This window comes from Thunnus albacares, chromosome 1 (genome assembly GCF_914725855.1).
Source record: "Thunnus albacares chromosome 1, fThuAlb1.1, whole genome shotgun sequence".
NCBI lineage: Eukaryota > Metazoa > Chordata > Actinopteri > Scombriformes > Scombridae > Thunnus > Thunnus albacares.
Genome location: NC_058106.1, coordinates 28619192 through 28642013, shown reverse-complemented (window position 1 = coordinate 28642013; position 22822 = coordinate 28619192). Strand labels below are relative to the sequence as shown.

General features: G+C 38.1%; 3 protein-coding genes across 5 annotated transcripts; 2 read left to right on the top strand and 1 right to left on the bottom strand.

Annotated features, from left to right (window-relative positions):
* Positions 1-813: 813 nt before the first annotated feature.
* On the top strand, positions 814-8093 carry LOC122983548 (transmembrane 6 superfamily member 1-like). Of its 2 annotated transcripts, none has more exons than XM_044353347.1 (10): positions 814-1383; positions 1625-1728; positions 2072-2169; positions 2261-2364; positions 2526-2608; positions 2837-2955; positions 3570-3674; positions 3750-3842; positions 3926-4045; positions 6158-8093. In XM_044353347.1, the coding sequence occupies exons 1-10, from the start codon at positions 1292-1294 to the stop codon at positions 6347-6349; spliced, it is 1110 nt and encodes a 369-aa protein (XP_044209282.1). In that variant the 5' UTR covers positions 814-1291; the 3' UTR covers positions 6350-8093. The 2 variants fall into 2 exon arrangements, with proteins under 2 accessions (XP_044209282.1, XP_044209291.1); XM_044353356.1 differs by having other exon boundaries at positions 1271-1383; positions 2265-2364.
* A 906-nt stretch (positions 8094-8999) lies between these two features.
* Positions 9000-16154, top strand: zrsr2 (zinc finger (CCCH type), RNA-binding motif and serine/arginine rich 2). Its single transcript, XM_044353317.1, has 11 exons — positions 9000-9299; positions 9868-9947; positions 10049-10133; positions 10268-10376; positions 11327-11413; positions 11896-11934; positions 13199-13329; positions 13465-13678; positions 13799-13854; positions 13955-14064; positions 14220-16154. Exons 1-11 carry the CDS (start codon positions 9259-9261, stop codon positions 15122-15124), a joined length of 1857 nt encoding a protein of 618 aa, XP_044209252.1. The 5' UTR covers positions 9000-9258; the 3' UTR covers positions 15125-16154.
* Positions 16155-16794: 640 nt separating this feature from the next.
* On the bottom strand, positions 16795-20661 carry LOC122983543 (AP-1 complex subunit sigma-2-like). Of its 2 annotated transcripts, XR_006403728.1 has the most exons (6): positions 20470-20661; positions 19859-20037; positions 18459-18567; positions 18167-18304; positions 17248-17373; positions 16795-17121 (listed from the first exon to the last, which is right to left on the bottom strand). XR_006403728.1 is itself a non-coding variant. In XM_044353330.1 (5 exons), exons 2-5 carry the CDS (start codon positions 20035-20037, stop codon positions 17326-17328), a joined length of 474 nt encoding a protein of 157 aa, XP_044209265.1. In that variant the 5' UTR covers positions 20470-20661; the 3' UTR covers positions 16795-17325. The 2 variants fall into 2 exon arrangements, 1 of the variants encoding a protein (XP_044209265.1); XM_044353330.1 differs by having other exon boundaries at positions 16795-17373.
* Positions 20662-22822: the final 2161 nt, after the last annotated feature.

Sequence of the window (22822 nt, the reverse complement as noted above, 5' to 3'; positions counted from 1 at the left end):
AGGAGAAATAATAAAACAAAGCAAAAAGCAAAATAAATTAAAAAATTATAGAGAAAGAAGAAAAAAGAAAGGGGGAAGAAAAAGTAATAGGTAGTAAGTTAAAAAAAACAACTTAAAAATAATAATAACAACAATAATAATTATAATAATACAGGCACTATATCTGTATAAAACATACAAGAAATAATTAAAATAGCAGTGGCCTATAAACGGAATACTAACAAATAAATAAAGCAGCAGATAAAATGAACACAATAAAATACAAATAAAATAAAGATGTATTAAGAAAGGAAAAGAAAAAGGGAGTGCTACACAAAATAAGACAATTTTCAACTTCAGGTTAGTTAAAACATTTTTTCAAATCATTCAAATCATTTTATCTGTTATCACAATTTTGTTACTTAAGTATGTAAAAAAAAAAAAAAAAAAAAAAAAAGGATTCAGTTTAATAATTTAGCATAGCCTTTGTCTAACTCCAGCACTTTAATTAATGTGCACTGCTCCTGTTACTATTAATAAACCAATCCATAAATAAATAATGTTAAATTGTTGAAAATCAGGAATTAAATTTTGGTGACAACCATAGAAACTGCACTCTGTATTTTATTCATTGGTTCACATTTTATGTTTATTATATATTTTATGTACATGTATTATGATGATTCATTTACATCCTTCCTTTTTTATACGCACTTAATGTCATTCTATTGAAATAGACGTTTGAATATGGAATAACCTAATGAATTTATCTTGTGATCCATGTTGCCTGTATTGTGATATAAAGACACATTGTTATTATTATTATTATTATTATTATAAAAGCTTGAAGTTATCCAACCAACCGCCAGATGTCAGTGTCCGCAGCGTCATTAAAAGAACACAAACCTTTTTATTTATAGTGATAATGAAAAGTAAACAATGATGAGGATTATCGATTCCGCTAAACAGGATTACCAGTAATTAAACCTGTGATATGAGAACATGAATCCTCAGTAATGACAATGATGGAACAGGTGTGTGTGTGTGTGTGTGTGTGTGTGTGTGTGTGTGTCAGAGATAGAGGGAGGGAGTTACAGCGAGACAGACCAGAATAACGAGACAGAGCATACCTGCTGGAGCTAGTCTGCAACTTTGTGGCGCTTTGTTTACAATGTTAGACACACCGTGACTTTTCCCCCCCATTCCGTGAAATATGAGTCGTAGACAAAATATGAGAGTTTACAGCTAAATTACGAGCCATTATTTGAAATTCTTAATTTTCAGACAAGGGGGGGAAAAAACCTGGTCCGCAATGAACGCGTCTGCAGGGACGGGGGTGTTTGTGCTCTCCTTGATGTCCATCCCCATCTGCTATATCTTCAACTCCCTCATTTACAGCAACAGGTGAGTAACAAAATCTTACAATTTATGGATGTTACCTCTATTTTTTTCTGCCACCATATGAGCATTAGAGGAAAGCAGACTTCATTAGAGAGCCACACAGACAAACATTAGACATCTGTATGTACACACACTGTGGACACACAATGTAAAAAAAAGGTCAATTACTAGCTTGCATTTGAAAGAATGTCTGATTTTTGAAAAAAAAACTTCTTGTTTGTTTGTTTTTTTACATTGCCTGTAGTGCTGAAGCTTTCTTCTTCGCTGGGTGTGCCGCAGTCATCATCCTGGCCATTTCAGCACGTTTTATGCTCAAGAAGAAGACTCCAGCAGATCCTCTTTTCTATGGTATGAAGTTACTTAATGTCTGTTTCATGTTGGATTCAATTTGGTTTAATTTGAGAAAAGAACTAATAATTTTTCAAGCAAGTAATGAGCTAGCAATCCAAAGTTTTGTGTGAATTATATCTGCATATTAACAGTTTTTGGAAGTTATTTTATGCTTTTGTAGTGTTTAATTGTAAGAAATCATGTGGGGTTAAATATTAGAAAAGTGATAGACAGCACATTAAGTTTGTCTGGTGTCCATCCCAGATAAAATGTACAATGCCAACTTCAGCTGACAGTAGACATTAAGTGCTTGCTGCAGCTTTTATCAGCTGAAATAAATAAAATGTCTTCATCTGTGCAGTGTATGCAGTCTATGCATTCCTCAGTGTGGTGAATCTGATCATCGGGCTGGAGCAGGACAACATCATTGATGGATTTGTGACGTTTTACCTCAAAGAGGCAAGCATTGTGCTGCGTGTCCTGCTTGTGAAATGTCTATACAGTATTATTGGCTGATAAATATAACTGATAAATCTCCCCTGTGTTTCAGGCAGATCCGCATATTAATACCGCACATGGGCACATGATCTCCTATTGGGACGGCTGTGTGCACTATCTCATGTATTTGCTCATGATCGCTGCGATTACGTGGGGGTAAGTGCTGCATTGTCTTCAAGGCTGTTTTAAGAAAGCGTGAAGTCTATATTAAGAGGGAGTGTGTTCTATCTATCTATCTATCTATCTATCTATCTATCTATCTATCTATCTATCTATCTATCTATCTATCTAATCTAATCTTCATCTATCTTGCACAGGGACAGTTACCGAGCCATTGGACTCTACTGGGTAGGATCTTTTCTCATGCGTGCCATAGTCTACATTCTTGGGAACGCTGTGGGTAAGTACACTAAAAATAATGGCATGCTTTTAGTTGGCTAGTGTAGGGTAGCCAATATAAACCCCTCCTCATACATATTTTCCCTGAGAATACTAAAATGGTCTGAATATTCTTGTTCTTTGTAGCCTGGAATTGAAAAAGATGCACATTTTACATGCTGCTTTTAGCATTTTGGCTTGTTTCTTTCCCATGATGAGATGTTTGTTATCTTATTCTGTGTTTTTCCAGGGAAGTATGGCACCCAAATCAGTCCTTTCTTCTTCCTCCACATGCTGTATATCTTAGTGTCTGTCTGGGCTTGTTTCCGTATCTTCAGCCAACCCTCCACACAGGACATTCAGTTGTCAGTAAGTCAAGATCAAACAGGCAGTTCTTTTATAAAGGAGACTGCTCCCACACATGAATGAAGCTTTTAATGGATTGTAGGGAAATACAAAGTACGCAGAGCAGTTTCAAATGTTCAATTATCAAACATTAAAACAAAGCAAAAGACATAATGAAATTATACTATACAACAGATGCACACATGCACATGCAGTAGTAAAAGTAATTTACAGTGTGTCTAAACAGGCCAAGTTCACCTTGATGTTGTGTAAGTCCCCAAATACTTGAGAATTTTTTTCAGGGAACCGGTTCTCATAAACCACAATTTCCTGTCTCTACGATCGAGCCTGTTTCAGTCATCCACCTTTGAAAACATGCAAGAATTTTCAGTCCATTACCGTAAGTCTAGTCTCTCGGCTGTGATCAATCTGAGCATCAGTGTATGGTTGTAGATGCAATGTAGATTCTGAACAGCCAAAAAAAAAAAACCCAAAAACAATGCAAGCTCAGCCTCTGGTACGATGTCTTCGTCACATCATGTCTTAAAGAGTAACAGCCTAAAATGTTTGATTGGTACCTTGCCAATGTGTGACAGAGCTGTAAAGTGCACACTGTGTCATTGCTTCTTCTCTATCAGAGCATCCAGGAGGCTCAGAGGACAAGTTTGCTCAACAGACCTTTGGACTTAATGTTTATTATCTACCTCATCCCTGCTCTGGCTTTCTGCGTCTTCAGAGGACTGGTAATACGCACCGAGACAATCAACTCATTATCTTCATGTAGAGTGCCTCTCCATTTCAAACAGTTTGTGTTTTAGGTTGTCCTGGACTGTCCCGGTATATGGTGTCAGGGCTACACACAGCAGTATGAACCTTACCTGAAAGACCCTTCAGCCTACCCTAAAATACAGGTAAGTTAGTGGCCACTGAAGTTATAAATCATAACACTGTCATTACACTAATCTGTGAAGTAAGTTGTATCTATGTTTGTCAGATGCTGGTGAGCATGCTGTACTCTGGACCGTACTATGTCATTACTCTCTATGGGCTGTTGGTCCCAGGATGTGAGTGGATGCTGGACCTGACTCTTATACACTCAGGGGCACTGGCACAGGTAGGTACTGTAGTAAGACTAGAGGTCATTTGGGCAGACAAAAATAGTTAAAACATCTATTTTTTTGTGAATATTGTCAAGTATAAAATGACCTCTGTGTCCAATATTTCTTTAAATTTAAATTAGGAAACCAAATCTGTAGACAATGTCTTTAAATATTACAATATATTCGTGAGATACAGATGAAATACTGAAACAGTGAGTGTCTTTGCATGTACACTAGTATTCTAGTTGTGATTGAAGCATTTTGGTTGGGTTTTACGCATGTAAACATTTTATGCTGGTTTAATGAACCTTGATAGGCCCTTACACTGGTTTTGAGAAACCTGGATATGCCAGCTGGAGCAGTTTGATAGAAAGTGGGATACTGTAGCATGTAAACAACTTATACAGATTTCTCACCGCTTTCTGTCCAGTGGCAGATCGAGTTATGTAGTAGTTAGTAAAACAAAAATATGATGCTATACAATTATAATGAAGGTCTACATGTGACAATTAAAGTGAAAGTCTGACTCTGGAGGATTCATTTTACTGTTGCTCTCGTTTTTCATTATTGAAAATTGTACTGAGAAGCTAAATCCAACAGAGTGGTTAAAAAAAAAGAAGAATCCAAGCACTTAGAAACCAAACAGTCTGTCCTCAACTGTGGAGGAGTCAGTTTCATCAACTTGCACCTACACAGATGATCAGAAACCTGAAAAATATTACAATAATGTATATAGGAGTATGAATAACCAGGTTTTAAACAGTGATACTAGTGTGCATGTCAGCATACTCACACACATTGATTCTCTAACCTGTACCACTGTCAGGGTCAGTTATTCAGATACTGTAGTGGCTTTCATTGTTCACATGTACAGTCAGTTTCCCACATGAAGGATTTCAGCAAGATTTATTTTCCCTCATGACATCATCATACCAGGAGGATTAGGTAATGCTACACTGAGAGTGGGCACCAGCCCAAATCTAGGCTGTTCATTTCCCTAATTATCTCATATAAACATTGGTTTCTGTTCAGGTTCATCTTCAGTACTTTCAAACACGAGTGTCTCTGTATGAACAGATATGGTATGAAGCATATACACTATCTGTTCAAATCTAAACATGGAAACTCTAAAGAGTGGCGGGAGCAACTAGTGCACCAATCACATCTCGACAATATAAATCAGCTATTGTGTCGGAGCTGCAGGCTGACACATCACTCACCGATGGGATAAGGGCAGAGGCTGACTTCAGACGGAGAGGAATGGTGGTATTGGTGGTATTCACTTATACGTCAGCTGTTCCGCCGAGCTATAAATATGACAGCTGGTGCCCCGGCAGCCGTGGTTGCTATGAGACATGTCATGTGTCTCAGTGACTTTCTATGAAAAGGCAACTGGCAGAAGTCTGTTGAGACGGAAAAATATTGAAGAAAAAAGAGTGGCAAAACTAGAATTTGACCAAGTTTTATGGTTTATGATTTAATTAGAGGAGTAATCCACCCTAAAACAACAGCTATCTGAGCTTATTTTGTTGTTTTACTTGTGTTTTCTTTGGTTCTTTCTTTGGTTTCAGAGGTGTTCATTTTAAATCCATGAATTGGCTCTGATGTTTAAAACAATAAAACAGAGAGAAGAGAGAAATCTGTTGTAGAGGAGGCAAAGAAACCAATTTCTCCACAAAAGCTACTGACCAGAAAGCAATGAGTTTATGTATATGATATGATTCATTTTAGATAAGGGGAGAAATAATTCTTTAACTTTCTTAATCCTTTAACTGCAAACATTACAGAGTGATGATGGTTAGTATAACAGAGGTTGAGTTTTTTCTTTATGAGGGATTCTCATTCAATTCCAATAAGACTTTATTAAAAATAATAAATCAATGGTAATGTAATACTTGGAAAACAAAACAATGTATTTAAAGTTTTGCATATAAGAAAACAGTTTTCTGGTTTCTTTCTTTCAGATATCAGTGATTCATCTGTTGCCTTGCGCATTGTGTCATGAAGTTGTCACATAAGGAGCACAAGGCACCTTTAAAAATAAATGAAATCTTATGAGCAAGTGATACAATGAACAGTACGTTGTGTCATCTTTTATCATTTTCTTTCTGTTCTTCATTTGACAGGCCCAGTTCTCTCACATCGGTGCATCTCTTCACACACGGACGCCGTTCTCCTACAGAGTGCCTGCTGACAGCCAACCTGTCTTCTTGTTGGTCAACCTGCTGTACGCTCTGCTGCCTCAGGCTCTGTGCTACCGCTGCTCCACCACACCCGCCTTCTTCCTCAGGCCCAAGCCAGACAAGAAAAGTGAATGACAAAGAGTGTCTGGGATGTCAAGGATGCCTGGATAAAAGGCTGAAATACTTGCTAAGGACCACTCTGTGTTTGCAGTTGTTAGCAGCTGCTATATTTGGAGAAGGAGCTGCCACCTGCAACCTTGTGTGGGCCTAAAATACAAAATATTCCAGTGTCAAACAGAGTTTATGTCAACTGGTATTTTTATTCTGCTGTTTAGTTTGAAAATATGCACATGAATTAAAATTAGGGCTGCAACTGATAATTATTTTCATAATTGATTAATTGATTAATCATACACTCAACAGTCCAAAACCCAAAGATATTTTAATTTACAATAACAGAAAACACAAAAGCAGAAAATCCTCACATCTCAGAGGCTGGAACTGGGGAATGTTTGACATTTTTGAACAGTACATGACTAAAACAATTCACCAAGTATAAAAATGGCTGGCAATTAATTTTCTGTCTAACTGATTAATCGAGTTGTTGCAGCAATAATTACAATATTACAGTTTTTCTCAATTGCTTTGGCACATTTCTCTCTTTAAAGTTGTCAGCACTGAAGATGTATTTCCCAAAACAGCTCATACGTGCAGCAAAACACTATAATTAACCTGCTAAAGGCTGTAACTCACCCAAACCATTAATTCATGTTTCCAAATTAAGCTATTGTGGCAATGAATAAATAATTGCCACTAAAATGACACGTTCTGTAAAATCAATGTGGCCAAAATGTTTAGATGTTTTGTCAGAAGGACAGTGGACTCTGGAAGTGTGTTCCTCATCTCCTCATTTACTAACAGTCTCGTCCATCATGTTTTCACTGACACTGAATGCCTACTCTACCAGACTGACACTAACTGACTGCTATTGTGTATCAAAGTGAACACTCTTCAGACGCTGATTTCACCAGTAAAAGGTTTCACATTCCACTTTTTAAAGCAGAAGAGCACTAAGATTTGCATGTAATGTGAGGAAAAAACTTTTTTATTTTCCTGCAGTGGTCTCACAACACAGTACAATACAGTAAACTGAAAAATAACTGAACGCTGAAACAACACATAGGCCTACTATATGCAGTAGTATAGTAACAAAATAAAGTTGCAGTGCTGGGAATCATGGGACATCCTGTTGACCTCATGCCTAATGTTCTCCCTTGTAATGCAGCAGGGGAAGAATCGTCTTGTAACCATCCTCTGCACGCTTCTGCTGTTATGTCTTCACAAGCAGCATCCATTACAGCAAGCAAAGACATTTAATTTTGTGGTCATTGATTGTACACTTTACACCTCTGATGCCCTTGTCCAATGTTCATCTCATCAGGCTCCTCCATGTTCACAAACTGTTGTAACTCTGCTGCCCTCATGTGTTTTACACTCATGACTTACACCTGTAAGCTAACTGGACAAGCAACTGCCATTGGTTGAACAAAGATGTGTGAAATTCCCCATTCGTAAATGAAGTTCAAGTTTCATCTGACAACAAATTTATCAATTAAGCAGACTTTATGACCACTCCTTTATGACAATTAGATGGACTATTCTGCATGTGATGACTTACACAATTTTTGAGAGTAAAACAGCTGAGAAGAAACATAATCTATTTTGATCACAAAGACAAATACAACCAATAATTGTTCAAATTGTTGACAATTGTACAGTCATTTGCCTAAATGTGCTAAAACATTTGTAAATAGTAACAAAAAAATGAGAAATGCTCTTTCTGTTGTGCACAAGCAATAAAATGTTGTGAAGAAATTCACATATTGATTTCAGTTGTCATTCAAGAATTGAGCCAAAGCAACAGAAAAACTGTAGAGTGTGTGTTTGTGTGTGTAAAAGCAACAGCAAGTACAGGAAGGCACACACAGTGTCACAGTATGTACAGATACTACTTTAAGACCTGTGTATGAGATTCAGACTACCTGACAATATTTTTCCTTTCTTGTTGACAATAAAGTTTCTGTGCAGTGCCTTTCTGCTAATGGGTTGGCAATAAAGGAATCATTCAAATGATTGTATGTGTTTGATAAACAAAAGTGGTGGTTACTGTGATTTTCAGAATTCAGTTTAAGGTGCCACTCACACTGATGGAAAATGCAATTATTGTTGATGCGGTTTCTGTATCTTTCATTTTATTGAGACTAATATTGCTAGCTCTATACAAGCATATTTATCTGATATATTCATATTAGGAATATGCTATATTAAGACAATATTACAATATTACACATAAGAAATGCTTTAAAGTTTACATAGTAAATGTTTGGGTAATCTTTACTTGTTAATATATAGTAGGAAAAGCAATCACAGTTGAAAAATGGGCTGGCTCTGATTGGAAAACACCCAGGTGGCAAATGTGAGTGTGGAGGCTCAGAGACAGTAAGACACATCCTCATCCAGTGCAAGAATTACTCCCACCAAAGGAGGAAGTTGTATAAAGACCCGGGAGCATTCGGAGAAACTGTTTTTACTCAGTTTGGATAACTGGAGTAAGATCAAAATCAGAATCAGAATCTGTTTTATAGGCCAAATATGCAAGCGTTTGCTCCCACAAACGCAACATACGGTTTTTTTTATTTCCTGCATAATCGTTTGTCTCACACTCCAGTCCAGTTGGTGGCGGTAATGCGCCTTTAAGCTAATTTGCCAACCGCCAATAAACACTAACGAAGAAGAAGACGGAAGTACTTAATGTTCGCTGAAACGTTTCCTCCGTCGGTTATAACGAAAACAAACCCGCATGCAGCCAACTCAAGTTTACAGCTAACAGAAATTATACAGTGAAAGAAGGAGCTTCACGGACCAACTAACTACAATTCAGAAACAACTTGTCCAATCATAGAGGATATATGGTTTACTTTTTTAATGAAACACTGATGAGAAATAATAGCTAACCTGGCTAACGTTAGCCCTCTTTAGCTGGGATGGCAGCCTGCACTCCTCCACTGATCTCTCCTGCGTTAAGGTGCGTGTCATTGTGATAATCTCATCATGCTTGTTATAATGGGATGAACTACAACAACATAAGAAATAGCATAAATGCCATTATCGTGCCGTAAAATTCAACATATAAACGTCAGTTCTGCAACAGCTAAAAGGACGAGTTCACAATTTTTGAAGTCTGTCTTAAAAACAACAGTCAGGAGCCCAAATGAACATTTAAATATGTTTTTCTTGCCATAATCATTCCTCCTGTTCAACGTGACCATTACAAGATCCCTTCATAATGCACTTAACAATGTTAGTGATGGGGGACAATATCCACAAGCCTACAAACATTAACAATGCCCCCCCCCCGCCCCCCCCCCCCCCCCCCCCCCCCACCCCCACCCCCACCCCACCCCACCCCCACCCCACCCCACCCCCCACCCCCAACCACTACATTCTTCTGTATAAATGTAAATGTGTTTTGTCTCGATGTTGTGTGTGAAATTATCTGCTGGATACACTCTAAAAGCAGCGCAGGGTACAGCTGTACTCTTCTACTAGTCTGATGATAACCCTAATTTCAACTGTCATCTCTTTCACTTCAGTCAAAAGCAACGCAAGGCTGCTCTGAGGAAAGAAAGGAGAAAACGGAAACGACAAGCTTTAGCTCAAGCCAGAGAATGTGGTATGAAGACAGCTGCCATATTGGCCTTTCTGTCAAATGAGATCATTTACACTTTCTACAGTTTCCTGTTACTGATACCCTCAACATTTGCACTGTCATAGATTTAAAAAATGGAGCAAGCCAAGAAGAAGAAGAAGAAGCAAATGATGAAGATGACGCAAATAACGATATTGCTGAGGAGGAAAGGTAGGATACAAATACTAATGTTACTCTGCTGTCCTGCACAACATATTCACTAATAGACGGCACAGACACCTTGACTCTACAGTTCAATCAGTCATCCGCATCGTGTTCGATTCATGTCTCCCTTGTTTTCTCAGGCAGCGGCTACATGACCAGTGGTTGGAAAGAGAGAGGCTCGCTCAGGAGGAATTCAGGCTGCAGTCTGAGAGGGAAGAAGCTGCACGGAAAAGAAAAGAAGATGAGGAGGTAATTGCTGTTTCTTTGCATACATCATCAAAAATTGAAAAATATTTGCAGCTTGTTCATGTTGCAGGTTATAGAGCTAGTTGCATAAGATTTGTATATGTTCACACTAATGATGTACTGAAGATGTTAGCTGATTCCAGAGTTAATCACTAATAGCGAACGTCAGGTAAGAACACAAACACTCGATGTTGTTTCATAAAGCTTTAGCTCTACTTACACATGAACGAGCCATACTGTTGCACTGTGTGAATTGTTCCTTCTTTACCACAAACATAGGCACTGTAGTTTATTTTGAGTCAATCCCACATACACAACTATGCTGCTATAAATTCTCAGTAGAGGACCAAATTTCTATTAATTCATTGCTGAAAATTGTCCCAAACAAATGCACCATTTCCTCCTGTTGGACTAACATTTGCTAAAAACTACAGTGCCCAGCTCTTTTAGGAAATTACAGATACTTTTATAAAATTAAACTACATATTTTGAGTATAAACAAAAGGGTTTGGATTTGAGTACAGCAGGCAGGGGAGGAAACTAACAAATTGTTGGTTGTGGTCTTTTCTGACAATTAAAAAAAAGAAATACAATAACACCAGTTTCATCCATTAAGGCTGTGTGTGTGTATGTGTGTGTGTGTGGTCCAAAGATAATTTGAGCTTGAACTTTAAGAACTAACATCTAAAAAATCAAACTGCTACGTCAACACTTAACAAGGCTTTTTAACATTAGCCTAATTGACCATCATGTTACAGATGATGACAGTGACAATTTATGATTTACTACCAAATTAAATCAATAATTGCTGCATCACACAGGGAATTATTAGTTGGGGCTGGTTGCTATGGTGAATAATTGGCTAATTGCTGAGTGTACCTGAGCCTGTTTGACAGAGACAGATTTTAAATAAAATGTTTATTAACCTGCCCAATGTCCTGTTATGTCCACAGCGGATGATAAAGGAGGAATGGGAGGCCCAGCAGAGGAGAGAAAAAGAAGAAAAAGAGCAGAAGCAGCAGGAGAAGCGAGACAGAGAGGTGAAACGGGCCCTAGGAGGATAAAACAAAGAGAAATATATCCTCTTCTACTTAATAAGTATTTATACTGTCCATCCAAAAGTGAAGATTCAGATAATCATACAGTTAAACATATCTCATGATTCATTATTTTGCTTTTAAAAGTGTGTTTTTGCCTTATACCCGATTGTTTTTAAATGTTTCCTTGACTGCGTGACACAAGCAGCCATCACACTCCTTAACAAAGATACACACAAAGAGAAAATCCCTTACCAGCACCTTCAGCTCTCACAACAAGGATGTATCTTTTACTTTGTTTGAAAACAAGTCTGTGAAATTGCTCTCCAAAAGTTCATAAATCTTGAAATTATCCTCCTAAAATGTTGATATATTTTTGTGCATATCAGCCCTTGTGAATGTGGTCTTAACCCGCAGTAACAGATATGCTGCAGTATGTTGACTTCCACACATGTTCACCAGCCGTGTTTTTACACCATTTGTAGGATGCTGTTCAGAAAATGTTGGATGAAGCTGAAAATCAGGTATAACACACATGAATGTCACATTATACAGATTGTTTTATGTTGACATGTTTTTTTTTTTTAGTTGTTTTTTTATATTAGGTACACTGACAGTAGTTAAAACTATTGCAGTTTAATACAACATCTCTGCAATATATTGTGCCCTCATTATGTAGATGGGGTGGACAAAATATGACCTCTTAGTAAGTTGCAATGAAATTTAAAATCATAGAAAGTACAGCCTCTCAACACCTCTCTAAAACATTCAACAAATTGAAATTCAAAATCAGTTTAACCTTCATCATGATGGGATTTGTTGCAGAGCTGTTGTATTAGTCTGCATTAGTTTGAGCAAGGTGAACTTACTAAACTTGCACATGTATTTAATACGCAGGTAAAAAAACTGTTAGGAAATGTTTCTTGTGTTGCAAAGACATATTTAGCTTAAATATAAATTTATGGAAAATCTAATAGAAACCAACCTGTGTTTCCCAAATTCTTGGGGTTATTCCATAGTATTTATATGGAAAATGGAAATCAGTTCAGTCAAAATTCAAGCAAGCGTACGTTAAGAATAGTGCAAGACTAGGTCATTATGTTGATTCGATGAATTCAGCTAATACCAATCAAGAGCGATTTACAGTGACTGCAGCACTAGAGTATTGCCAAACCTCCAGATCATCAGAAGTACAGAAGAAATAAGACAAAGGCTATGTCCACAGTCACTCCCAATTTACTATATTGTGTACTATAGTTACTGGCTACTATTTTTTTTAATGTTTCTGAGTGTAAAATTTATGCAATAGTGTCCTTAAAAAATCCACAATAGAATGAACATATTAGCTTTCATAGCATGTACACTACTTTCTGCTAACAAACCCCACAATGCAAAGCCTGTCAGTGGCAAAATGACATTAAAATGTAAGTGTCCAAAATCTCAGTTTACTGCTCACTATAGAGTCAAACACAGAGTGTCTGTTATATAGGGAGCAAGGCAGTCTACATGGTCAACATGGAAATAAGGCATGCCGAATCAATTTTCATGGCAGTCCATCCAATAGTTGTTGAGATATTTCAGCCTGGACGGACAGACGTTGCCATCCCTAGAGTCACACCGCTAGCGTGGCTAATAAATATCATTATAGTCTCAGGGTCAAGACTATTATTCCCTGACAAGCCTTGTGACCATAGAGTGACCATGTAAGAGGTACATGGAACTTAAATCTCATTCTAGTGTGAAGTCAAACCATAAATATACTTTTTTTCCCCATGTTGTCACTTCCAGCTCGATAACGGAGGGCCGTGGATGAATCCTGAGGCTCCAGTGAAGGAGAGCTCTGAGAATTACGGCACAGAACAGGACGTAGCCAACTGTCCGTTCTTCCTTAAGACCGGAGCATGTCGATTTGGAGACAGGTGCTTTATTTCTTTCTCTATTTGACTGACTCGCTGAGTTAAATTCATACATCTGCTTCTGTGTGTGACAACTGAACAGATGTACAGGTGCATTCAATAAATCTTCCCTTCCCTTTTTTCATCTCGTGAGTCCAGATGTTCTCGGAAACACGCTTATCCAACAGCCAGCCCTACTCTGATGATCCGCGGTATGTTCGTAACGTTCGGCATGGAGCAGTCTCGGCGCGACGATTACGACATAGATGCTTGTTTGGAACACAGCGAGGAGGAGCTTCAGGAGTCTTTCATCGAGTTTTACCACGATGTCCTGCCTGAGTTCAAGAGCGTTGGCAAGGTGTTGCAATTCAAGGTAAGACGGGACCAGGACGAGTCACTGTTCAGGAGAATGTTCAATCCCTGTGTCGTGATTAAATTATTACAACTAAATATTACCAAAATATCTAAACTGAAATGTTTTTTTCCTTTTTAGGTCAGCTGCAATTACGAACCACACTTAAGAGGAAATGTTTACATTCAGTTTGACACGTAAGCCATCGTAAAACTGCTACACAAACAAATTAACTGTACTTTAATTTTGTTTCTGAGAGGATAAAACTCTTCATTCTTTGTCCTCTTATGTGTCTAGAGAGGAGCAGTGTAAAGAAGCCTTCATCAAGTTCAATGGGAGGTGGTACGCAGGCCGGCAGCTTCATTGTGAGATATGTCCTGTTACACGGTGGAAGAATGCTATATGTGGTGAGTTACTCATTCATACTGATATAAGAAAGACCTTTTTTCCAACAGCAATACAACAATTGCACATGGTGGCGTCACTGCAGAGAGAGGCTGACAAGCAGTTCACTTTATGTATGATTCATATATCCTGGATCTGTCATTTTCTCTTTTCTCAGGATTGTTTGACAGACAGAAGTGCCCCAAAGGGAAACACTGCAACTTCCTGCATGTATTTCGAAACCCCGGCAATGAATTCTGGGAGGCTGACAGGGACCTGCACATGTCACCCGACCGCAGCGTCAGGGGGAGTCACAGAGACGGGTGGCACTCGGAGCGATACGGAGACCGATCGCGGAGGCAGCGTCACTGCAGCAGAAGCCCGCCGAGGTCGGAGAGATCCCACGGCAGACGAGAAGACGACAGGCGGAGGAGCAGGAGCAGGGAGAGGAGGACCTCCCAGCACACGAGAGAGGACAGATGGTCGGTCAGATCCAGATACAGTGACAGGAGGAGAGACAGATATCGGAGCAGAAGTAGAGACAGGTCGAGGAGTAGAAGTAGAGACAGAGAGAGAGACAGACTGAGAAAAAGGAGTAGAGATAAAGACAGAGAGCAAAAGAATCGGAGTAAAAGTGAAGAGAGAGATAGAGACAAGTCTAGAAGCACAAGCAGAGAAAGAAACAAGCAAAGTAGAGAAAGGAGCAAAAATCGGAGCCCAGAGAAACCAGATAAGAACGAGAAACCCACCAACGACGATACTAAAACACGTCACCGCTCCAAAAAACACTCCAAAAAAAGTAAGAAAAAGAGCAAGAAGAAGCATAAGAAGAAAAGCCATTTGCCTGAAGGGATGACATCATCCGGAGAGTCAGAAAAAGAGAAAGAATCAGATGAAGAGACAGCGGAGAGACATTCTGCGACAAGTCCGAGTCAAGAGATAAAAGAAACAGAGCTGCTTCAGACAGACTTAGATGAAAGTGTCGACAGAGAGAAGAACTGTAGTCCAGAAGTGACAAGTGAAGAATCTAACACAGAAATCTCACATGAGCCGATAGGAAATGATGACATCTGTGCTTCTTAGTAGTATTTGAAAATATGTACATTAACTATGTGAATGTTAAGGAAATAGCGTACATCCTTTTGAGCAGAGATACATCACTACCCATCACCAACATGTACATATGTGAATATTTTGCTGTTAGTAAATGGTCGATGTCGCTTTAATTACTGAATACTTCACCAGCTGGATTCGTGGCACCACATGGTCGTTAAGTAAAAACTATATTAAAAAAAAAAAAGATCAACAAGTGGTTTTTCTTTTTTAATACATTTATTGTTAATACCTTTCAAATATTTAAGAAAAAAATGTTGGCAAATGTGTTGGCAGTGTTAAATACAAAAGTAAGTGTTTTCTTTTTGCACAAATTAAAGATGAACATGATATTTGTTTGATCGTTAAACAAAAAAAAATAATTTTTCTGATAAAAAAAAAATGTGACTGCCATACAGTTTGGAATGAGCATTAATTCAGAAGTTGTGGGTTTGTTTTCTTGCTTCTTACTGGCAAGCGAACAAGCTGACAGTAATGAGTAGTAATGATGTACCCTGATATGTGCGGTTACTGTTCTCTTTGACTCACAAATAACTCAAGTTTCAGCTCCAGAAAGAAACACCTGTCTTCAGATGGATTGAAATAATTACATAATACTGGTATATTGTGGCCAAATAACCCTCAAAATACATTTATCAATAACACCCTGCAGCACTACATCCCTTTTCTGCCATGTCAGCCTTCCTTAGACACCATTACGAAGGTAAAACACAGTGTTCTTTGGTCATATATGTTAGTCTTTAAGAGTTAAGCCAAACTATCATAATACATACAATAGTGTTACTTTTATTTGGGTCACTATCCTATCCTGACCTAAGAGACTAAGAGAGGGACTGACCTAAGATATATCACCAGAGGTCATAACACAAAATGAAATGTTTTAACAAATTTTCTAGTCAGGAAAGAAAGTGCAGAAAAATAAAAGACAACTTAAGATGTCACAAACAGAACAATACACAGAAACAGCTAATCATTTTTTGAAGCAAAGGTAAACAATCAGTCTTGGAAAAAGGAAATATGGAATGATTTAACTTCTGGTGGGGAATCACTAAACACAAACTTATACAAATGTATTGATTACAGGTCATTGTTTAATTTCACTGATCTGGTGGGTTGAATTTACCCGTGTAGAATTGATTTTAACAGTGTCAGTGATTCCCATAAAACCCAAGCACCACTTTCTGCCTCATGTAATACGTTCACATTTGAGTCACACAGGTAAGCATTCAGTTTTATGAAAAATTAATACCAGATAATCTTTGAAAAACCCAGAAGACTGTTTTTAAAAACTCTCCAGAATCCTGACTTCTAAAAAAATTGATTTTTCTCAAGTTGTGCGGCTTTTGCCTGATTGAAACAAAGCACAAACACCTGAGTCTGAATTACTAGATTTGTAAAACCAAAAATTTTCATTTTGTTATGTAAATTTAGACAAATATAGCTGACTCCTTTCCAAATATTAAATATTTTCATAAACATTTGTGTTAACATTTTGCTTGTGTTTTACAAAAAACCAGCAAAGACATACTGTATGTCATTCTGGCTGCATTGATTAGGTAAACAAAAAAAAAAAGAATTTGGCATAAAGCAGTTGAAATATGTTTTCATCCAGATAGAAGACACTTCAGAACTGTGGTAAGTGTTTTTAAATGATCCCCAGGAATTTATTTCTCAGAGAATTTGAGAATTAGACGCTCTGCTCTGTGACTCAAATGTATTGGTGACACATGAGATACACAAACTGGAGCTACTTCAGCACCTTTAAAAAGTCCTTAAAGCCAAACAGCACATACATCTCTGCAGTTGGTGGACGATGGATGATCTTAACGAGATGCTGGAGTCGTCATGTTGATGTCGTTGCTACATTGTTCTCTGTGGCGTTTCAAGAAGTGAGCGTTTCAAGAAGTTTCAAGTGAGGCGTTTCAAGAAGTAGTGGACTAATCGTACTGCAGAATACAGTGAGGGAGCTTTTACATGGGAGACACATTAAACCACGGTTGGCACCACATTCAAAGGACATTACGGGATAGTACAGTACAGAATAATACAGTACATAGATGGTGATTATATACATACAACACTGACACACTGACCAGGAGAAGACAAGAAAGAGACACGAAAGGTTGCCAGATCTGCATCTGGGAGAAAGAACTGCGAGGTAGCGTGATGATCTATGTCAGCCCAATTTCCTCTAAAACACTCCGCGGTGCCTCGGCCTCCTGCAGATGAGGAAGAGAAACAACAAAATGGACGTTTGACTATGTGGTGTTGTCACTGTGTTCATATGTTTATATAGCAAAGTACCCCTCCGCATCCAAATGAAGAACATGTGAGTCATAATTGCTAGTTATTAAATCTATGATGGAGACGGGAGGCCTCTCTAGCGTTATAAAGCTTTGACAGGCCTACAGAGTCAGCCATGTTGTAATAACAACAGTGCTGCATGCTTTGCTAAAAATAAATCACTGAGCACTGATTCTGTCTACTGTAAATGACCACAGCTGGACAGCAACGCAGACACACAAGACAGCACTTGCTCTGGTGTGCTAGCAAGAGGGAGAGAGGTATTAATCAAACACCACAGGTTTAAAAATAAACAGGTGACGACACGTGTAGATGGCTGCGAGGTGAAAAAGGCGATGCATCAACATCTTAGATCTATCCTTCTGTCTGTAACACAAGTTAAAGCTGCAATGATTAGGCGATGATTGACAGGAAATGACTAAGCGAATTTTTTTTTTTTTTAAATTAATAAATAGTTTTAAAAAAATTTCAAGCAAATATGCCAAAAAATTAGCTTGTTTTTGCTTCTCAAATGTAATGAATAATTCCTGCTTCTCATGATCGTAAAGTAAAATATTTGTGGTCGGACAACAGGAAATAGTGATGGGCATTTTATAGATTAAACAAATCATACATTAATTAACTGAGAAAAATCATTTGAAGATGAATAAACAGTGCTACTAGCTGCTACTGAGCTGTTCTGATCTGTTGATGAAACACTGTGCGTACCTCCTGCAGCAGGTCGGCCTGCTCGATTGCCTTCAGCACATTCTTCTTGGATGTCTCCTGCGCTTCTCCACCCAGCAGGAATTCATCCAGGATAAAGTACGCCTTCTCAAAGTTGAAGATAATATCCAGCTCGCACACCTGTGAGGCCACAACACCATAAATCAGCAGCAGATCAAAGGAGATCCTGTCCTGACTGGTAATCTTGGATTTTCTGCTGTAAATTTTCTTTTTTTCCCTCCCTTCCACACCATCAATCAGAATATTACATGTGTATGACGATTAAGAGACTCACGCTGCCAAAGTACTTGTCCAGCAGCTCCACATATCTATGGATGATCTCCAGGGTGATCAGCTCGTTGTCCTGATCCTCCACTGCACAGCAGAAATACAGGCTAGCATATCTAGGATGCAAAGAGAGGGAATAAAAGGCAGCAAAGTTTAACAAGGCAGTGATGTGTACAAATATAAGAGCCTTTGCCCACTTAGAACAGCAAGAGAGATGTATTAGTAACATGGGTGGCAAAAAAAGGTGATGTCATTATTGTCCAAATTCAGGTCTGCAAATATATAATAAAAGAAATCACAGAAACTGAACACAGGCAGGCGACAACTGGTCTTTGAAGATAAAACTTTAAGTGTATGCAAGTATTTCATGCTCTTTTGTGTTTTTTTATTGCATTTAAGTTACGATGAATCAAAAAATACATTTTTGACTAAGTTTTTTTTATGAAAGACTCCTATAAATGCCAAAAAAGCTTTAAAAATGTCTCTTTTCTGACTGTGTCAACAAAAAATGAACATTATAACCTTTACAAAGATTAGATTATTGCAGAGATATTAAAGTGGACTGCATTTGATTGTACCTAACTCAGTTTATATCATCGAGATGCAAGAAAACCCCTCCTCCAGTACTGCAGCACTGTACCGTCTCCTGGCTGTTTTGTTGTTTGTTTTTGTTTATTAGTTTTTTTTGTTTATTACAGTGAACACATGAAGATGTATCAGTTTGTATATTTATGGACCAGCAATCATACAGTATGTCCAGGACAAATCAGGCACTCCTTCCACATTTGTGTAATTGTTCTCCATTCTTCTGCAGTTGTTATGAAAGAGGGGGTGTAACTGGCGTTCACAACACACCAGAAGGTGAGATCTAAATGCCAGAAATTTCAGTGACTGACAAAATAATCACTGAATCATCAGTGGTGTTCACAAAGAACCCACCACAGAGACACAAGTGATGTAAAACGCCAAAAACTGACACATCCCTTTACTAGTATCATCCTTTGAAATACCTGGTATAAGAATCTTTACCAAAAAAATCACAGTAGAGCTGCAACGATTTATAGAATAATCGACTAGCCGCAAACTATTTTGATAATAGATTCTTCGTTTTGAGTCACTGTTCATTGGGGAACATGATCTACATTTTTCAGCAAAGTAATCTTAACTCAAGATCCACTTGCTAGCTTTTTCCAGGGCTTTTAACCACATCTCACTGTCTTCACCAGCAGATAAAAGGCAGCTGCAATATCTCACAATAAGCAGCTAATCAGCAGCAGTTTACTATTTTTATATGCAAGAAGTGTGTGTGCATAAACAGCAACTTATACTGAACATGCCTCCTGAGAAAGAGGAAGTGAGGGACTGTAGAGGCATCACAGCCAATATCCACTTCCTTTATTCACTCACCTCTTGTACACAATCTTCAGGTCCCTCCACTCCAAGAAGCTGCACATCTTGGGCTTTCTGGCCAGTATGGTCTGGACCAGATCTCTGGAGATTTTCTTCCTCTCCTTGTCAGACAGAGGCACATACCATTTCTGTAACCGCAGCTTTCCCTGCCGGCTGAACAACAGCATGAACTGCATCTGAGGGAAGAAAGTTCAGTTGCAAGTTAATCGTAGTGACAGACGAGAGATAAACATTAATTAACAATATTTGGAGAGAGTTATGAATTAGGATGAAATGAGTGGAAAGTGAAGAGAAGAGGGATGGAGAAAGGGGAGTGGAGAGGTCAGCAACGAGAAAGAGAAATGCTGTAGTAAGTCAGAAACGCCCGAGCAGGAATTACATGCATTATTTTCGAGGATAATACGACCTAGCCACCTGTTAAAATTTATTTTAGATCTAGTGAATTGCACGTCCAAACAGCCCGGAGGCTTTAGTACAAAGTTTCATTAGCTTATGTTAGCTATCCTTGCTAAATGGACACATTTTAACATTATCAACACGTTATTATGTGTCATTTGCGCCCCCTCCCGCAACGCTTAGCTAGCTACAGTCGATAACAGACGTTATACCTTCCACCGGGCCTTCGGTGTAGTCACTTGGACGACAGATAACTTCAGTAAATTCAAGCAGAACGCATAACCAGAGTGTGAACAGACACTCCTGTGTTGTTGTTGTACGTTAGCCTCCTGTCCAGCTAAATGCTAAAGCAGCTAGCGGATGGTGGTTGACGGCGAGGCATCGATTAAAGCCAGCGGCGCTGTGATTGGCTGAAAAAACCGCATCTATGGAATTTTATTGGCTTAAAGATTCCGTTATTCGTGACGTTGCTCCCAGCACGCACGCAACCGTGGCTTCTTGTGAAAGTTTCATTTCTCTAATGATATCCTGAAAAATTACAGTTTACCCTAAAAAATGACATTTTATCTGTCTGTCAGCGTGATATTCCTACAGAAAGCCGCATGTATACTATAAATCCCAGTGATGCAAAGTAACTAAGTACATTTACTCAAGTGGCTACTGTATGAGTACAATTTTGTATTTTTTGAGTATTTCCATGTCATGCTACTTTATACTCCCACTCCACTACATTTCAGAGGGAAATATTGTACTTTCTACTCCACTACATTTATTTGGCAGCTTTAGTTATCTTTCAAATGAAGATTTGACACAATGGATAATATAACAAGCTTTTAAAATACAACAAATTGTTAAAGATGAAACCAGTGGTTTCCAACCTTTTTGTCTTTTGACATCTTATAAAAAGCAGTGTGTAGTCGGGGTCACATTTCAGATATCTATGAGTTGTTAACAGCTCCACCAAATAATGTTTTTTCCCCCTAAGCTTCTCACATGGTTTCATTTCAATAAATGTTCAAATGATCCAAAGATTAGAGAAAAAGTCCAAAAACTGAAAACAGATTTGGTCTTTCTTCTTCAGAACTTTGTTTTTTTTCTTCTGTCCTCTCCCATTAATCATCCCATGACCCCTCAGATTTATCTGGTGACCTATTGGAGGGGCCCGACCCCTAGGTTGGGAACCACTGGACTAAACTAGCTAACTGTATATAAAGTAGTTGAAACTAGCTCCACGTCCAGCAGCTACAACAGTAACATGCTGCTTACACACTGATGCTTCAGTATTAATAATCTAATGATGTCGTATATAATAATATATCAGTCAGAGGGACCAAACCACTACTTTTACTGCAATACTTTAACTACATCAAGCTGATGATACGTATGTACTTTTACTTAAGTAAAGGATCTGAATACTTCTCCCACCACTGATAAATTCATCATACTGTGATTATCAGTGGTAGTAGTTAAGTAGTTCAAATTAACTCCACCTCAACCTGCTACAACATTAAAGTGCTGCTTACATGTTATTGCATCAATAATATATTAATACAACACTGACAGAGACCAGTCTGCATAATGAACACCTTTACTTTTGATATTTTAAGTACATTTTGATGATAATACTTTTAATCTTCTAATAATAGCCTTATAAAATAATAATAATAACCAACATGCCTGTGACTGTGAGAAGTGAAAAGCTATATTTACTAACAACAACACTTAACATTTATTCAAGTGGACGGTTGAAGTACTTGTATTTCAGTTTTGTACAACTTACTTACTACATTTCAGAGGGAAATGTACTTTTTACTTCTTTACATTTATGTGACAGCTATAGGTACTAGAGGCTACTATACATACTATACAATTACAAAACATAAGAGGAGTTTATAAAATATGATGTATTGCTATATGAAGTGAAATGGAAACTTATTCCCATGTTATACGGCCTTTATAGCCAAAAGCACATTGTAAGACTTTGTCTCTCTGCTTCTTGTGTGAAAATGTTTCCAACAGGCACCATCAAAGGTGAACTGTGGCACTTGGTCACCGTAACTTTTACTGCTCATCAGACAGAGGCAGGGAGGGAAAGTTCTTAGGGAGGAAAGACAGATAAGGATTTAGCTTTCAACTCTTAATTCTCAGAAGGCCGAAAGAAACTCCTTAGAGAGATGGTGAATTAATTAAAAGAAACTTATCAGGGTGACTAATATGGGATGATTGTGACGCACACAGCTATATGAACAAATAAGGACACTGAACTTCATACAGTATTTTTCAGCCCAGCAAACTGGGAGATCCACATTTACAAATATGGACTCTGTTTATTGCAATAAAACTCTGAAAGACAAGTTGCTCTCTGTGAATTCATCTTTAAATTTCCACCACAGAAGTGAGAAAAGCAACTGGTTTTGATTTATTTTAATAAAGAATCTGGGCACATCTTCCACCTCTACCATTCATATAAATGTATTTTTGTCTTCATTTACCTCTTCTCTTCTCCGTGTTTTCCTTCTGTTCTATTGACATATATCGTATTGTGTTTTGTTTCCCTTAAAGCAG

Coding starts and splice junctions, on each gene's coding strand:
- LOC122983543 (XM_044353330.1), bottom strand. CDS start 20,037: ATGCAGTTCATGCTGTTGTTCAGCCGGCAGGGAAAGCTGCGGTTACAG. Junction 18,568..19,858: donor CTGAAGATTGTGTACAAGAG/GTGAGTGAATAA, acceptor TTTGCATCCTAG/ATATGCTAGCCTGTATTTCT. Junction 18,305..18,458: donor TGGACAAGTACTTTGGCAGC/GTGAGTCTCTTA, acceptor GTGGCCTCACAG/GTGTGCGAGCTGGATATTAT.
- zrsr2 (XM_044353317.1), top strand. CDS start 9,259: ATGGCAGCCTGCACTCCTCCACTGATCTCTCCTGCGTTAAG. Junction 10,377..11,326: donor AAAGAAAAGAAGATGAGGAG/GTAATTGCTGTT, acceptor TTATGTCCACAG/CGGATGATAAAGGAGGAATG. Junction 13,679..13,798: donor GCAAGGTGTTGCAATTCAAG/GTAAGACGGGAC, acceptor TTTCCTTTTTAG/GTCAGCTGCAATTACGAACC.
- LOC122983548 (XM_044353347.1), top strand. CDS start 1,292: ATGAACGCGTCTGCAGGGACGGGGGTGTTTGTGCTCTCCTTGATGTCC. Junction 1,384..1,624: donor TCCCTCATTTACAGCAACAG/GTGAGTAACAAA, acceptor CATTGCCTGTAG/TGCTGAAGCTTTCTTCTTCG. Junction 1,729..2,071: donor AGCAGATCCTCTTTTCTATG/GTATGAAGTTAC, acceptor TCATCTGTGCAG/TGTATGCAGTCTATGCATTC.